Source organism: Antedon mediterranea, chromosome 4 (genome assembly GCF_964355755.1).
Source record: "Antedon mediterranea chromosome 4, ecAntMedi1.1, whole genome shotgun sequence".
In the NCBI taxonomy this organism is placed as follows: Eukaryota; Metazoa; Echinodermata; class Crinoidea; order Comatulida; family Antedonidae; genus Antedon; species Antedon mediterranea.
This window is the reverse complement of record NC_092673.1, coordinates 9,122,885-9,139,535: the sequence shown is the minus strand read 5'-3', so window position 1 is coordinate 9,139,535 and position 16,651 is coordinate 9,122,885. Positions and strand designations below refer to the sequence as shown.

At 32.6% G+C, this 16,651-nt stretch overlaps 1 protein-coding gene across 1 annotated transcript in view; it reads left to right on the top strand.

Moving 5' to 3' along the window:
• Positions 1 to 16,651, top strand: part of LOC140046561 (uncharacterized) — a 204,780-nt gene that overhangs the window by 132,109 nt on the left and 56,020 nt on the right. Inside the window, exon 15 of the mRNA XM_072091256.1 lies at positions 9,312 to 9,466. Coding sequence (XP_071947357.1) covers positions 9,312 to 9,466 — 155 coding nt within the window. The remainder of the gene's footprint in view (positions 1 to 9,311; positions 9,467 to 16,651) is intronic.

The following is a 16,651-nucleotide window of genomic DNA, read 5'->3' as shown; positions in this document are numbered from 1 at the left end:
AATATGGCGTAATGCAGTATATACAGGGATGTACAATACCCAGAGGTACATTTTACAGCATTTATATTAGAAGATAAAGTCAATATATATACTGTAATCTATTTTGTTTTCATTAATTTTAAAAGCAAGCAATTTAAAATACAAATTTGCAGAGTCATGGCAAATAATATTAGTTGGTCGAAAAATATTTTTGGTCGGTAGCATTTTAATTTAATGATTGAATTACTTTTATAAATAAAAGATAGCGTTCTTATAAAAATATTTTATATTTTCAGCGATTTTCAGTTGATTTATTTATTTTTTTTTAATCAGACTAGGTGGGCCAAAATCCAGGGGTGGGTGGTGACGCTAAATAATTTTTTTATATGTGCCCTAATATAGATAGATGATTGGTACACTTCCATGATTTTGAACATGATGGTTTCTGTATATAAATTATGCTTAATTCTGACAAGCACAATGGAAAAACTTTCTCCCACTTGGATACGTTGGAAACGTAGATTTGATATTACTTCTCACTATTACTATCTATATATTAATGCTACTAAATTTTTCGCATATTTTACGTATCTCTTCCAAAACCACTGAACAGTATGTTTGGCACACTTATGTTTATTGATGGGCTGCACACGATAGGCTATGTCACTTTCCTGAATTTTAAGGATAAACCAAAAAAAAAAGGCAAAAAATTGCAGTAATTTGACCACTTTTCGCGAGTTGTTGTCGTCTCGTATCAACCTTCTCTGTTGTGTACCGCAATGGCCTGATCTACAAACACCATGCTGAAACTGCCACATTAAAACGGTGTTTAGTCTCGGCAGCCGTCCAACCGCATCGACTGATTGCGTCGTCGTAGTTTTCATTAATTACACCTATCCTTGGAACAGAATGTATTTTGTAAATTACAGTTTGGCTCAGTGAGTAAAACACCGTGGCCATTGAAATTAATAATTAGTAGGTTCGAGTTAGAATCCACGATATGTATAATAATAAATATCTCCGCTTGATCAAAAAATCTAAACCAATTACAAAAGGAGCAAAAAAGATACCAAGTCGTGTTTCCACAAAACACGTTTGTGTCCAAGCACATCATCTAATTTCAAGTAGTGAGTGCACTTTTTGTGTTGATTTTAAAGTCCGTTTTATTATTCCAATACTCACATCCTAAACTATAACTTATTTCATATTTATATTTCATCATTAAATTGTTTAAATCTGCCGACTGATTATTAACAGACGTCACTTCCTAGATTAATATTCACACAGCACAAAATCCAATATCCAGTATTGCGCTTTTATAATACTTAATCATTCCATGCGAATTATTATTAAGGCAGACAAGACCATGTGGAGCACGGGTTATTGCTAGACCACACTTATTATAAAAGTAGCAAATAGGTAACAAATCTCCCAAACAAACAAAATTGCAAAATATTAAAACCATTGGAAAAAAAAGTAAATGAATAAAAAAATCACACACACAAACAAAACGATTCAAATGGTTTGATACATTGTTGAACAACAACAACTTAACAATTCGTGTTTCCGCAGCAATGTGTTTTTCATTCAATTTATATCCACTTTTTTATTGTATCTGTATGTATCAAATAATGGATACACCAGTTTTGTTTTTATTTAGTTGTAGTTAGTTTGTATCACACCAGTCCACAAATCTGTGAACTTCATTTGTGTACGGTGATGCATCTGCTCCACGAACCTTAGATTACAGTATCATCCGCATATTTTATCAATGAGGTTGTACTGCCTAACATTTCATAGTCGGAAGTATATAGCGAATACAAAAACGGCGAAAGGACGCATTCATGCAGAAAGTCCATGGTCAGAAGTGAGAGGTTGGGATTAATATCCATCATTCGTAACTTTCTAATCAACAAATGCGGTTGTAAGCAATTAAAAGCGCTCTAAATGTCAACAAAGAGTGCCCTGACAAACGTATTCCTAGTATCAATCGATATGCCCTCTTGGTCAAGTATACAATTCAAAATAATGCGTTCAAAACACTTCATAACATTTGAAGTGATTGCAACTGGTTGGATGTCGTTTTGTGTTACTGGATATTTTATTTTCGGAATCGGTCTAATTTCTGAAGTTACGCCCTCTCGGTCAAGTGTACGATTCAAAATAATGCGTTCAAAATACTTCATAACATTTGAAGTGATTGCGACTAGTCAGTGATCGTTTTGTGTTACCGGATATTTTATTTTCAGAATCGGCCTAATTTATGAAGTTTTCCAGATGTTCCATGGATTTATTAAAATTATCGCAGAAAACTCCCGACAGTTTATCACATCAAACATCTCCTTCATTTATTTTTATTTTTCTCACCCCTTTTTCTTTATTTAATTGTTCCTTTAAAATCATCCATCTCTTTTGAAAAATCATGTTGATCAAAACGGCAGAAAAATTTGTTAAGATCATCTGTAGTATTCGACTCATTTTTTAGGTGTGACGACTTTCTTTTATTTTGACTACCAATCATAGCCAGTGATATCCTGCATGGTTTGCCAAGCCGCTTTTACATCGTTTTCTTTAAAACTTCGTTCTAACTTTCCTTTGTACTTTGCCTTATTCTTTTCAATTCCTTCTAGCTCAGGAAATGTTCATTTTGAGAAAATCAACAATGATGTAGCAATATGGATTAGCTGGGCCTAGCTGGCCAATCAACGTGACAGGATTCTAGTCGGACAAAACTTGCCATTTTCTCCTTAATAACTATAATTAGTTTAAAAGATATCACTATGCGGTAAATAATATATTTTATGTTATTTTTTTTAAATATTTAATTCTCAATAATAACAAAATGTTAAAACGTTAATTGAACAATTCGGGCTAGCGGTTTGTTTACAAAAGTTTCGTAAAGAATTGTTTTTTTTTAATGAAGAAAAATACAATTTCCAAATAGATTTCATTGGAAACGACTTAAATAATTGAAAAATACACATAGTTAAGATATTTCTTATGAACAAGACTTTGATTTTTATAAAATCAGTTTGTTTAAATCTCAAAATCCCGGTTTTTCACATTGTGAGCTTCAAGGCTAAATATCTCAAAAGTTAAGGTTGCGATTCTGCGCCGCATTTGTGATGCCAGGCCTCATTTGTTTAAAAAAAGTAAATAATAGATTTTATAAAAAAAACAACTTTAGTTTCAATCAGTTTCACTGAATTTCTGAATTGAATAGCTAGGTAACAAACTAATTAAATATCATATGTGTGCACTAGCTTTGTTAATGTTAAACCCATAAGGCCCATTTTGTAAAAATATTGCATATATTACTTTAAAAATATTAAACCAGGTAAGGTCATTCCTTGTCTTAAATGTAGGTTTATGATAAATTATGATAAATGGAGACAACAATGTATTACCTAAGCTTGCGGTGAATGTCCTCTCATGGACAGTCTTTAGGCCTAGCCTACCTAGGCTAGTTTTGTAGGCCTAGCTGGAAGCAGCAGTAATGTACGAACATCGTATGCTAGGTATAGGAAGCTAGCCTGACCCTAGAATATGTTGATGAAAATTGGATGAAACCCGGTATTTTCGCTGAAAAGTTACAATTCTTCCGAGGTTTTTTTTTTACCTCACGATCAATCGAAAGTACCGGTAGAATCACAGAAGAAAAACTAAAATACCAATCTGCGTGCAATGCATGTGGGGATTAAATAATTAGAATCTACTTATTGACGTATAAAACTGGTTTGTGTTATTGCGCTATATTCACAATTTAGTGCAATACCAGTTTTCACATAACTTTCTTTGTAATGTTATTGTTAGTATATATATGTTAAGTATATCATGTATATATATATATATATATATATCCCATTAAACAAAAATAATAAATAAAGTATGTAACTTTACTTTAAAGCAACAATTATATGGTTTGCCCAGCAAATTATGGTATGTGACATTTTAAATAATATTAATTGACCTTAAAGATAGTATACAGTAGTATTAATATTATAATTGTGTCTTGTTGCCATGGTAAACATGGATATTGCTGTGAGATTGATAGTTGGTGACCTTTAGTATACAGTTGTTTTATAGTCATTTAATTATAATTTCTAAATTGAGTGGTGAAAATAATAAAATTAGTCTATCTATGTTTATGGCAAAATTAACAAATCCCCTTTTCTATTTATCATATTTTGGTTAACATGTAATTATTGAAATGCTTGCTATTCGTAAAAATAAACGTAATCTGTTTATCAGTGTCTAGACTAAGAAGATGATGAATATAACATTTTAAAGTACCATGTTTATTGTTTGGTAGGGTGTTAGTAGGTGGGGGCGAGGGAGGTGTTTAATTTGTTAGATATAGCACTCAATGAATTACTACAATTAGATGGTTCTCGAATACATAGTAATTTAGTGTTAAAAAACTGGCGATTTCCAATGTATGTAGCGCAGGACAATAATACATGTCATTTACAGGAACGAATAAATAGACACGGTGATTTATGTACTCAACTAAAATTAACACCCTGGGAATTACTTCTGAAAGAGAAATTACTTGTCACAAAATGAGACCAATTGTTTGAGTAAAATTTAAACAAACTTAATTTGTGTTTTGTATGTAACATTAGGGTTGAGGGATGGCGAAGAGGATGGGTGGAAAGAGGAACAATTTTTAAATATATTCTTTATCTATTTAGTAACGAAATATTAATTGTTTTCATGTTTTACAAATAATATACCACTAATAAACACAGTAAAACATTGCGATGTAATAATTTGTTGAAACTTTCACAGTCATAGTTGATTGAAATAGTACAGTACATTTAACGATATATTTTTACCCGTGTACTCTCTCATCTTCTTCCATCCGACACTATTGAGTAAAAAGTGCGATTTATAGAGTACTACTCCTCCCTTATTCGTTGTAGTATTGAGCTGGGATTTGGCATGAATATACTACAGGGACATGTCCTCAAAGCTATAGAGCCGGATTTTTAAATTTCAAACCGGATGCAGCCATATGACGTCTCAAATTTGGTAGCGAGGTTATTGATGTGTATGTGACGTCACATCTCGTCTTATGACGTCATTACAGCTTCTTTTGCAGTACCCCGAGTATCGCACATTCATGCTTGTTTTTGTAAAATACAAACGTTAAGAAGCAACTGTAATAAAGGTTAAAAATAAAACAGTTTCTGCCTCAAAATAAATATTTATTGTACAGTACCTGATGATGACCTATGGTGAAGTACTAGTCTGTATTATTTTTATACATGATCCTGCCTATGCAGTACTTATTTCTTTCCTGATGTAATAAAGGTTATTTGTATATTGTTTATATAATGTAAAACAATTTGTGAAAACCACCTATATTCGGGGTAAATCATAAATTCGCTTTAATCGTCAATAAATATTAAATTATCTAACTCAACTGAATTATTAGGCCTAATGGTTTTCAATTGTTTCTTAGAGCCAATTCATACTTAAGTTGGTTCATACCCACCAAAGTTGTTCTTCGTTTATGGCATGTGATCCTTTGTACCACCGTAGTCCTATCCTCTACTAGCTTTACAACGCTACTCATGTCAGTGAGGGGAAGGGTGGTGATGTGGGTGGTTCAACTGCAATAATAAAGATTTGTAGATGGCAACTGTAAACGCTAGCTCATTATCCGTTTAAAAAAAAAAAACTATGCAGCAAAGATTGACAAAAATTTTTTTATCAAATTTCTGTTATGAGTGTACTTGACTTTACGACGCCTGAGGGAATAGGCACTTGTGGAACATTGGAATGTTCCATTCATCGCAAATCAATGAATTTGTATAAACCTATATTAAATCTATCAAAATAGTATTTATTTAAGAAAATCGGTCTTTCTTCAAGATTATATATTTTTTTACTCAAGCTGTTCAACCGGTTTTCAGCTACCGTATATTTTGGTGTATAAGTCGCACTTTTGACACGCAAATTTGACCTCTAAATTAAGGGTGCGTCTTATACACCGAACATTATGCCTCGCACCACACAGATTGTAGCCTACATATCGTCACCTCGTTGGCTAGGCCTGGCCTATAGGCTAGCTACAGTGTACTAACGTAACGGCAACCTGCTTCTGCCTAGTTTTCAAGGCATTTTAGCATGATGTTATACTAAATATGATGAAAAGATTTGTTCATTATGGAGCTGTTTTAGGCGCTCCCGATAAAATTTCATTTGTAAACGTTTACGATTGGAATAGGCCTAGGCCTAGTATTTATTTATAGTTATACGCACGATCGCCGACCGCCGTACCCCCCAGCGCAAGCCCTTCTTGGCAGCCACATGGTCTATGGTATTCGACTAGTATATTCTCCAGTTGATTATAGCATGGACCTAGCGTATACACTTCTCAGATACATAGATACTAATCGAATACGATTGTCCATAAAAACGTGCGCTCTCTCGAAATGATCGAGCGAGGCTAGCCCACACACGCGTACGTGTTACACACACGCTCATGCACTCGATGTTGCGGCGAAACTCATGAGTAACAAGTTAGAAAGAACTTGTTGAGGCTGGGCGCGGCCAAGCCTAGGTAAGAAAAACCCTAAATAAAGGACTCCGTTGTAGATATAACAATATATTATTACAATAATATTGATTACAATTTAAAAAAAACATTGTTTTGATGAAATATAAAGTGCGTCTTATACATCGACGATATAAAAAATACCGATATTTTACTCTCAGTTAGGGGTGCGTCTTATACACAGGTGCGACTTATACACCGAAATATACGGTATTAAAAACAATTATTGTAGGAGGAGATAGGAAAATGCGAAACATCCTCTTATTATTGTGTGCGGGTATTTTGGGGTTTGTGATTTGAGCATGACCTGTCCGAGTTTACAAAATTCCAAAACTGTCAGCCTGTAGAACTATAGCTTCCGCTTGATATAGCATCTTCATGATTATGTCTTCTGGGAATAAATAAAAAAATAACTGCATATTTCTATGGCAAATTATAATCAGCGGCGTTTTTCATCTTATTTTATTTTTTCATTTTAAAAAATTAGTTAAAATTGTAATTTAAATCTTTAACGTTACTTGGCAAATTGTTCACAATTTTGGGTCCAACTACAGAAAATGTGCTAATGTCATTTAGATTGACCTCACAGTGTTCAGCAGCATTTAAATTGGTGTTCTTAAATTCTGTTTGTCTCCCTCTAGAATACAGATTATATTTTCAGAGCTGCTTGCATCACTGTTGCCATGGTGCAAGTCCAATATTTTATGTTAAAATGAGAAACTAATCCTGATGACAGTAAAATAATAATCATAATAAAAAAGGTGTTTGACGTCATTTATTCAGGGTCATGGTATAAAAATTGTTGGTAGAAGAATACATTAAACAGATCTATGGAATAATTTATCTATTAAAGATAATTACTGTAATACTGTTTTCGTTTGCAAATTTCATTAAAATATGTTCAAGTGATGCATCACAAGATTAAACTTACCTCACAAATCAATAATCCATTAAAAATGTTAAAATAAGAACAGTGAGAAAGCAAGATATTTGATCAGGTTGCTATTATTATCTGAAATACCCTTATTAGACTTACAATTAGGGATATCCAGATGAATGTGAATTTATCAATATTAATTTTATGCAAATCAGTGATGTCATTATACAAAATAAACTTTCACTATTAACTAAACCAAGACCAACATCTATTTAAGACCATTCTTGGAATGATTATATTTATCAATAAGAAGTTTATGCAAATTAGTGCTATTTATTCAAAAATACTTTTGGTTATATCTCTACTAATATTATTTATTTAACAATATCTTATGAGGATGATCTGTCCAGGTGAAGCTGTCATTAGGGACCCTTGCCCTGAATTTTAAAATTAAAAATATGTGGCCATTTTGTAAATGATGCTATATATATATAAATATCAGCATGGCATATCAGCTTGTTTACAAATATTGAATAATAATTTCAATTTCCACTGACAAAAAAAGAATACATGTTGCTATGTGATCATGAAAATATAGGGCACTTATTTTTTATCATGTGACCTACAATCGTCCAATCAAATGATGAAATATAAAATAAAGTTTAACGTTTAAATTAACCAAAGATGCAAGTCAACCATTTGTCTTGTATGGCTTTTGTTTTTTCTATTAATTATCAACTACTAATCTATACAAAGCAACACAATGATTAACATATTTAGTGTTTGGCTTTAAATCGTCAGGAAGTATGGAAGCAAACTGTGGGGTGTTAAATATTTTAAAGACGATGTATAAAATATTCATATCTAAATGTCCAGCAGGCACGTCCAAACGAAGGAGTAAGGAGTGAATTGGGTAGAATCCCTCTCATCTACTTACAAAAGTTTAAATTACTTGCTAACAATTAACTTAATTTAACAAAATGGAAAGCACAAGATTACCAAGTTTATGCTACAAAATGGTACTGACTGTTGGGCATTAGGGATTAAAAAAATATGGCTTAAGCGATTTTTGGTCATTTACACCCTAGATGGCCGGAAATGGTACTCGCGCACATAACATTTATGTTGAATGACACCTCTAGTTTGGTCGGAAATAACACTTATAGCGCTTTGGCAAACAGCAAAACGATCGTAGCCTACTTTTTCCATCGGTAAACATACGCGATAAGAAACATTTTTTGCGTTCATTACGAACGTCAGGGAGAAGTCGTCAATGAAAAACATTTTTACAAAAAAAACAATACAATCAATCATTGTTTTAACTGAAAACTTTATTTACAATATACAAGTTACCACATTTTAGACGATTCAGATAATAATACTAGAGATCAAAAAAGAGACATGGCAGTAATAAAACACGTAAAGCATCACGGTACCGTGACCCTTCAAAGGCCTGGGGAGAACACTGCTTGTCTGCTTACTCTCGTTTCCTAGACTTGCTTAGGGTCCGAGTTTCCAAATTCCAGTTTCTGTCAGCCTGTAGTACTATAGCTTCCATGTGACACAGTTTCCTAATGCTTCTGTCCTCTTGAATATACCTACCTAAAGATAAAACAGTTAAAACCTATGAAACAAGTTCACATTAGTTCAGATGCATATTTTATTTCTTTTCCTTAGAATTTTCTTTTAGACTTCATTTCGTCTGTTGTATTGATTGAATTGAATAGGGCATTTAGGGCCATTGTCTATGTGTACGGTCAATATATGTTACCTGTATCACCTCCTATATTTTTTGACAAATTATCTTAAAAGATTATCATTACTTATCTTCCCAAGTTATTTAACAAATTACTAATGTTATCAATATTCTGTTGCATTTGTATTTTATAGTCACGCCGTGCAATGTCTGTTGGAGATGAAAGAATGCTTCATGGAGTAGAAAATAATATACCAACCTTGGAAGAAGGAGAAGAGTTAGCTGGTCAGTCATTTCAACGTCATTCCGTTGTGTCCGATAAACCAGTAAGGAAAAGCAGCAGAAACCTGTAAGTAATAAACGTCATTTACTCAATTTGTATTTACTTTTCTCATTATTTGGCAAATTCTATTGTAAGATTATACATCTTTACAAGTACAGTTATGCACAATAATGCTTTTTGATCTTTTCTATATTTCTGTAGTGCTCTTGCATTGTTTGTGCCTATTTTTTAAATTTTTTTGTTAAATTTTAAATCAACTGACAGAGATGAAAACCTCAACTTAAAAGTTGAATAATCTAATAGGAAATCCATTTTCAGGTGGCCATATGATGACGTCATAATATTTTGTCATTCATTCTGTTCATTGGCTTCCATAATAAGTTAAAAAGTCCGGGGTCACCCGTGCATTCTGATGAGCTATAAGAGATTCAAAATAGGTATCTTTTTACACAAATTTGCATTAAATTTCCCCACTAAGCTAATACAGTATTAGGTTATACAAACAATCTTGAGCGTACATCATCTGCGATATCCCCAATACCAAATTGACTGGTTTTGTATTTAAAGTTCATTAAAATAAATAGAAATTATCAAAAAAGATATAAAGAAATTTAATCAATTGCAAAAACAGTCTTTAAAATGCCATGTACGAGCTTTGCGAGCAATAGCAAAAAAAATGACATGAAATTAGCAGAAAATTGATTAGAATTAAATTGATTTTTCGCAATTAAACATTTTAAACGTTTAGCTTTTTGTTCTGAATTTATAATCAATCATAGAATTTCATAAAATCACTCCTAGGTTATCTAAAACTTTATTGGATCATCTTTAGAATAAAGGTTTACAGTCTTGTCTGGTAAAGTTACAAAATGTTATGCTTACAAGTTTTAGAGATATGCTGCGCACAAAAATCATTGAAAGAATAACACCACATAAGATGAAAAAAAAAGATCCAATGCAAAAGTTTATACAGTAACAATCATTCTAAATAATTTTGTACAATAACAATAGGTGATAAATATTCTAAATGAATGAAAAGCTGCACACACCTCCCTAGTCATCCAGTAAGAGCAATTTTTTTGTATATTTTACCTTGACCTTTGACTTTTGGTGGCTTTTTCGCGATTTCTGTAGTAAAGAAGGAAGCAAAGTTTTGTTTGTAAAGCAGAATCCAGAAGCATGTTTACTTCCAAGTTAAAAACAAGTTGATTTTCATGAAGACCTTTTAGATTTGATTATTTTGATGACTACACATGCAAGAAAATGAGTAAACAAGAGATTCTATACTTAACCTTCCTCTGCTCATTGCTAATTTGTCAAACAATTCTAGCAAGAACACAAATACTAAATAAATCTCTTGACTTTCTCTACTCAGTAAAAATGTTTAACATACCGTAGAATTGTTTTGTCATATTGTACATTTTAGATAATTATGCCAACAGTTACAGCAAGTATGGTTAAAAGTATTGATTAGATATTTATAATACAATAATTTCAATTATGATACTTATTTATCCAATTAATCTGTATTTTAATTAGTCCTTAGTTTTTAGTAAGCCGTATATGTACCTTCTTTTTTAGTCTTTTTCTTTATAGAATTAAATAGTATTTCTCTTAGGAATAATAATAATTAATTGAATTTCATCTAGATACAGTTGAAGTTTAGTTATATATGAATAGTTTTATAGTAACATGAATGTGCCTAAAACTGTTATATGTAGCTTAAGTTTTTATTTCATCATTAACATTTTATGTTTATTAAGTTAGAAGAAGTGTTCCCCAAGCCTCTCTTTAAAGATGTTAAATTCTTGCGTTTGTTTACCTGGGAATATGTATACTTTTAAGTACTGTAGTGTAAGTTTTAAAATATCAGCCAATGGTACTATTTATTTACTAAATTGTCTTCTTTATTAACATTTTGTTCATAAAACCTATCTATTGATTAAATCAATAGATTTATATTAAATGAATATTTAAAGTTGTGCATTAATTTATAGAATGTTGTTAATTCATTTTTATCAAAGACAGTAATAAAAACTTAAAATAATCAAGACGGGACAACAGCAGACAGCGTAGCAGCATGTTAGGTTGAATGATCAATGTACTTTCTAATTTGGTGAATGTTGCAAAGATTATGTGATATACATATATGTTATATTATTGTAACAACCTATAGGTTTCTATAGACCCACTTATCGATGATAACTAGATCAATATACATTTTTTAACATATAAAACAAAATATATTAGAAAAGTTTTCATCCTAGAACTATTTAAAATAACCATTTATGCTGCCTTTGATGAAAATAACATACAATCGGTCGTCCATCTATCCATCAGAGTTTTATGGTTTGTGTGATTTGACAAAAGAACAAATTCATTTTGTTTAGGTATAAATGTACTTGATTATTTAATCGGTTCTAATTAACATACAGTACAATAGTTTAATTTAGTACTGTGCTAATATTGTAGTATAATAATTATTTGCTATCAGTAAATTTCTGCCTTAATGTGGTTATATACTAATTCGCATGGGATAATTATAATAAAAGCGCACTCCTCCCTGATAAAAGTAAACTGACAAATTATTTTTTTTAAATCCAAATTGTATCAAGAATCAAATTCAGAACCTTTATGACAGTTATACTGTATGATAGTTATGAGAAGACAGTTATATATATATATTATATTATTTACTGCAAAATTAAAGACCCCTTCCCTGCAATTTTGGACGTTTTTTGGAAAATAATACATATATATCACTTTAAAAACATTAAACCATGTCATTCCTTGTCTTAAATGTACGTTTTATGGTAAATTATGATAAAAAGTGAGAAACAATGCACTACCTAAGTAGCTCGCGGCGATCGACCTCTCGTGGACGGTCTCAGGCCTAGCCTAGCTAGGCTTAGTTTTGTAGGCCTAGCTGGTAAACATCGGTAACGTACGAACATCGTACGCTAGCTATATACCTAGTCTGACGTTGTATAGTTGCTGCATTAATTGTCTCTCTATTTTTGCCAGACTCCGTTGATACAAATTGGGGAAAACCCAGTATTTTCGCTGAAAAGTTAGGAGTCTTCCATTTGTTTTGGCTTCACGATCGATCGAAAAGTGGGCGAATTACAGGTGAAAAACAACAATATCAATCCGCGTGCAATGCATTTTGGGATTTATAGCGGGCCGCTATAATTATTAAAATCGATTTATTTTTCACATTTTTAACCGTTTAAAGACGAAAAAAGTTATCGCAATAGGACCATATAGTATTATTTTTACATTAAATATAGTTTGTGATCTTAAATTAGATCTAAAAAACGTAGGGAATGGGGCTTTAAAGTGACTGAGAATTGCAAAAAATGTTAGGCCATTTGCAAGAAACAATAAGAAGGTGCAAAATGAAGCAATCAAGGAGACAGCATGATTATCTATATGGTTTATTCATAAGACGGCACTGTTTAATTATCTATATAATTTTCCATTTAACAAACAATGCAATCTTACGTTCAATGAAATGCAACAAGTGTGAATATAGCTTAAATAGGACATCTACGGCCCTTTCACATTGAAACCATGAATATGTTTGATAAATAAAAGTCTTCAACTGGTTCTTAATAGAGTTCAAATTGCTGACATTGATCTTAGAGATCTAGTAGGTAAACCTGCACAAGCCCAAATATGTAGCTATTGTGGTGTACCTTGGTTTCAAATGTGTTCAGTGTTTGATCAGCATTGTAGGATCTTCACTCAGTTCTTTAGAAAACCAAGTAAATGTGTAAACTTAACACGAGCGATGTCAACATAACATGAGCGATGTCAACTTAACATATGTCCATACACATACATACATACTTTAAAATACAGAGATAACACATTAACAGTAACCACATAACTGTTGGTAAGAGTCTACAGTATCCTATAGCAACGATAATTATTGACGTCAATGACATCCAGTCAAGCTGTGTTACTTATAATACTACTACCGAAAGGTCACACAGTTCAAATATCTAGGTTTTATCGATTGTTGTTATTGTTATTACACAAACATAAACTAAAATTAAGATCATTTTCCATTGTACAGTAGACAAACAGTATTACCACTGGTAGGCTTAATTAACTGTTGTTGTCATGTAATAGTGATTTAGGGTTGAAGACTGATAGGCATAAATTAATAACAACAAATGTGAGCTACTTTGTAACTAGAGATACTATGTTCAATAGAACATAAATCCAGTCATTTCAACACTCCATGCATTATTATACAGATATTGCCTGCTTAGAGGTGAAATATAAGATTTGACATCCCCGAGGGAATGATATTATGTTAAGGGAAATATATATATCCCGAAGCGGCAGCTTTTAGATATATATTATTCCCCGAGAACATAATATCACCCCGAGGGGATGTTAAATCTTATATTTTACCGATATAAAAGGCGATATCTGTAATATTACATAGTCAAGAACAAGTCTGCTGGGTCGGGTGAAGCTAGGCTAGAAACAAGCTGCCTAGACACCTTACCTTGCGAAGAATAATATACAGATAATTACTAATTAATGATTGCTTGGCAATAAAATATTCACTAGCCGTTTAAAATAATAATAAAGAATTTCCATCAATAAGCCTACATTAATAATAATATTATTATCAGGTAGGCCGAATAAATAATAATTCGTCTTCTCTTCGAGCCGAATCACCGGATGTTCAGTGCGTCGCGCGCGTATCGGTTACTACTGTGAGTATTAACCAATCACAAACGGTGTTTCATCACATCTAGGGAGGACTAATAATAAACAAGGGCGCTATGTATGCATAGTTTAAATAGTTTAGATGATTAATTTCTTCAACCACGTTCCGTGGCGCAGCGCATGAAGCGTTGTCTTGTGATGGAGTGACAATTTCATCGCGACCCAGTAGATGACATTTGTTTATTTATCGGCAAACGTGAGTGTTGCCACACGAAAATTACACAGTCATCATCGTACTCGAGAATGTATATGATTAATGGACAGGGACACGATAATTACACGAAAATTACTCAGTCAATATCATGTCATGTGATGCAGTTTCAACCAATCACGTTCGCGTATTTACATAGGCTATGTAATATATACCATTGATCAACACTCCATGCATTATATACCATTGATCAACACTCCATGCATTATATCCCATTGATCAATACTCCATGCATTATATCCCATTGATCAACACTCCATGCATTATATCCCATTGATCAACACTCCATGCATTATATCCCATTGATCAACACTCCATGCATTATATACCATTGATCAAACACTCCATGCATTATATACCATTGGTCAACACTCCATGCATTATATACCATTGATCAACACTCCATGCATTATATACCATTAATCAACACTCCATGCATTATATACCATTGATCAACACTCCATGCATTATATACCATTGATCAACACTCCATGCATTATATCCCATTGATCAACACTCCATGCATTATATCCCATTGATCAACACTCCATGCATTATATCCCATTGATCAACACTCCATGCATTATATACCATTGATCAACACTCCATGCATTATATACCATTGATCTACACTCCATGCATTATATACCATTGATCAACACTCCATGCATTATATCCCATTGATCAACACTCCATGCATTATATACCATTGATCAACACTCCATGCATTTATATCCCATTGATCAACACTCCATGCATTATAACCCATTGATCAACACTCCATGCATTTATATACCATTGATCAACACTCCATGCATTATATCCCATTGATCAACACTCCATGCATTATATCCCATTGATCAACACTCCATGCATTATATCCCATTGATCAACACTCCATGCATTATATCCCATTGATCAACACTCCATGCATTATATCCCATTGATCAACACTACATGCATTATAACACTCCATGCATTATATCCCATTGATCAACACTCCATGCATTATATCTTATTGATCAACACTCCATGCATTATATCCCATTGATCAACACTCCATGCATTATATCCCATTGATCAACACTCCATGCATTATATACCATTGATTAACACTCCATGCATTATATACCATTGATCAACACTCCATGCATTATATCCCATTGATCAACACTCCATGCATTATATACCATTGATCAACACTCCATGCATTATATCCCATTGATCAACACTCCATGCATTATATACCATTGATCAACACTCCATGCATTATATACCATTGATCAACACTCCATGCATTATATCCCATTGATCAACACTCCGTGCATTATATACCATTGATCAACACTTTGTGCATTATATCCCATTTATCAACACTCCATGCATTATATCCCATTGATCAACACTCCATGCATTATATCCCATTGATCAACACTCCATGCATTATATCCCATTGATCAACACTCCATGCATTATATCCCATTGATCAACACTCCATGCATTATATCCCATTGATCAACACTCCATGCATTATATCCCATTGATCAACATTCCATGCATTATATCCCATTGATCAACACTCCATGCATTATATCCCATTGATCAACACTCTATGCATTATATCCCATTGATCAACACTCCATGCATTATATCCCATTGATCAACACTACATGCATTATATCCCATTGATCAACACTCCATGCATTATATACCATTGATCAACACTCCATGCATTATATACCATTGATCAACACTCCATGCATTATATACCATTGATCGAGAGTTTCAGCTCATTCGGAGCAATTTTGAAATTTTACTTTGACATTGCATGATCTTGAGTGGTCCCCTCTTTGATATTAGATTCATACTCTCCCTATCCTCAGGATTGTTTTCTCCAAGTTTCAGCTAGCTTTATCGGAAAAAATTTGACAATTTTGACATTTACCCCAGTTACAATTAAAAACCATTTTACATGTCCTTCTCGCTTAAAACAGTAAAAATGCAATTTGTACTTACTTTACGCAAATTATTAGACAATAGTTTTACGTTAATATCTGCCTTAAAAATTCAACCACTCTAAAACCTAGAGGCTAGACTGTTCCTCTGTACACACCTTGCTATAATTATACAAACCAAAACTTTTAAACAATTACGGATAGGCCTAGTTGTAATATTTGTTTTAGTATGTCCATACTACAAAGAAATTTGACAACCTTTTTATTTTTAATTGACCAACAAGTAAAACATTTTATTTTACTAATGAATAACAAAAAGAAACTTAGATTTAATTT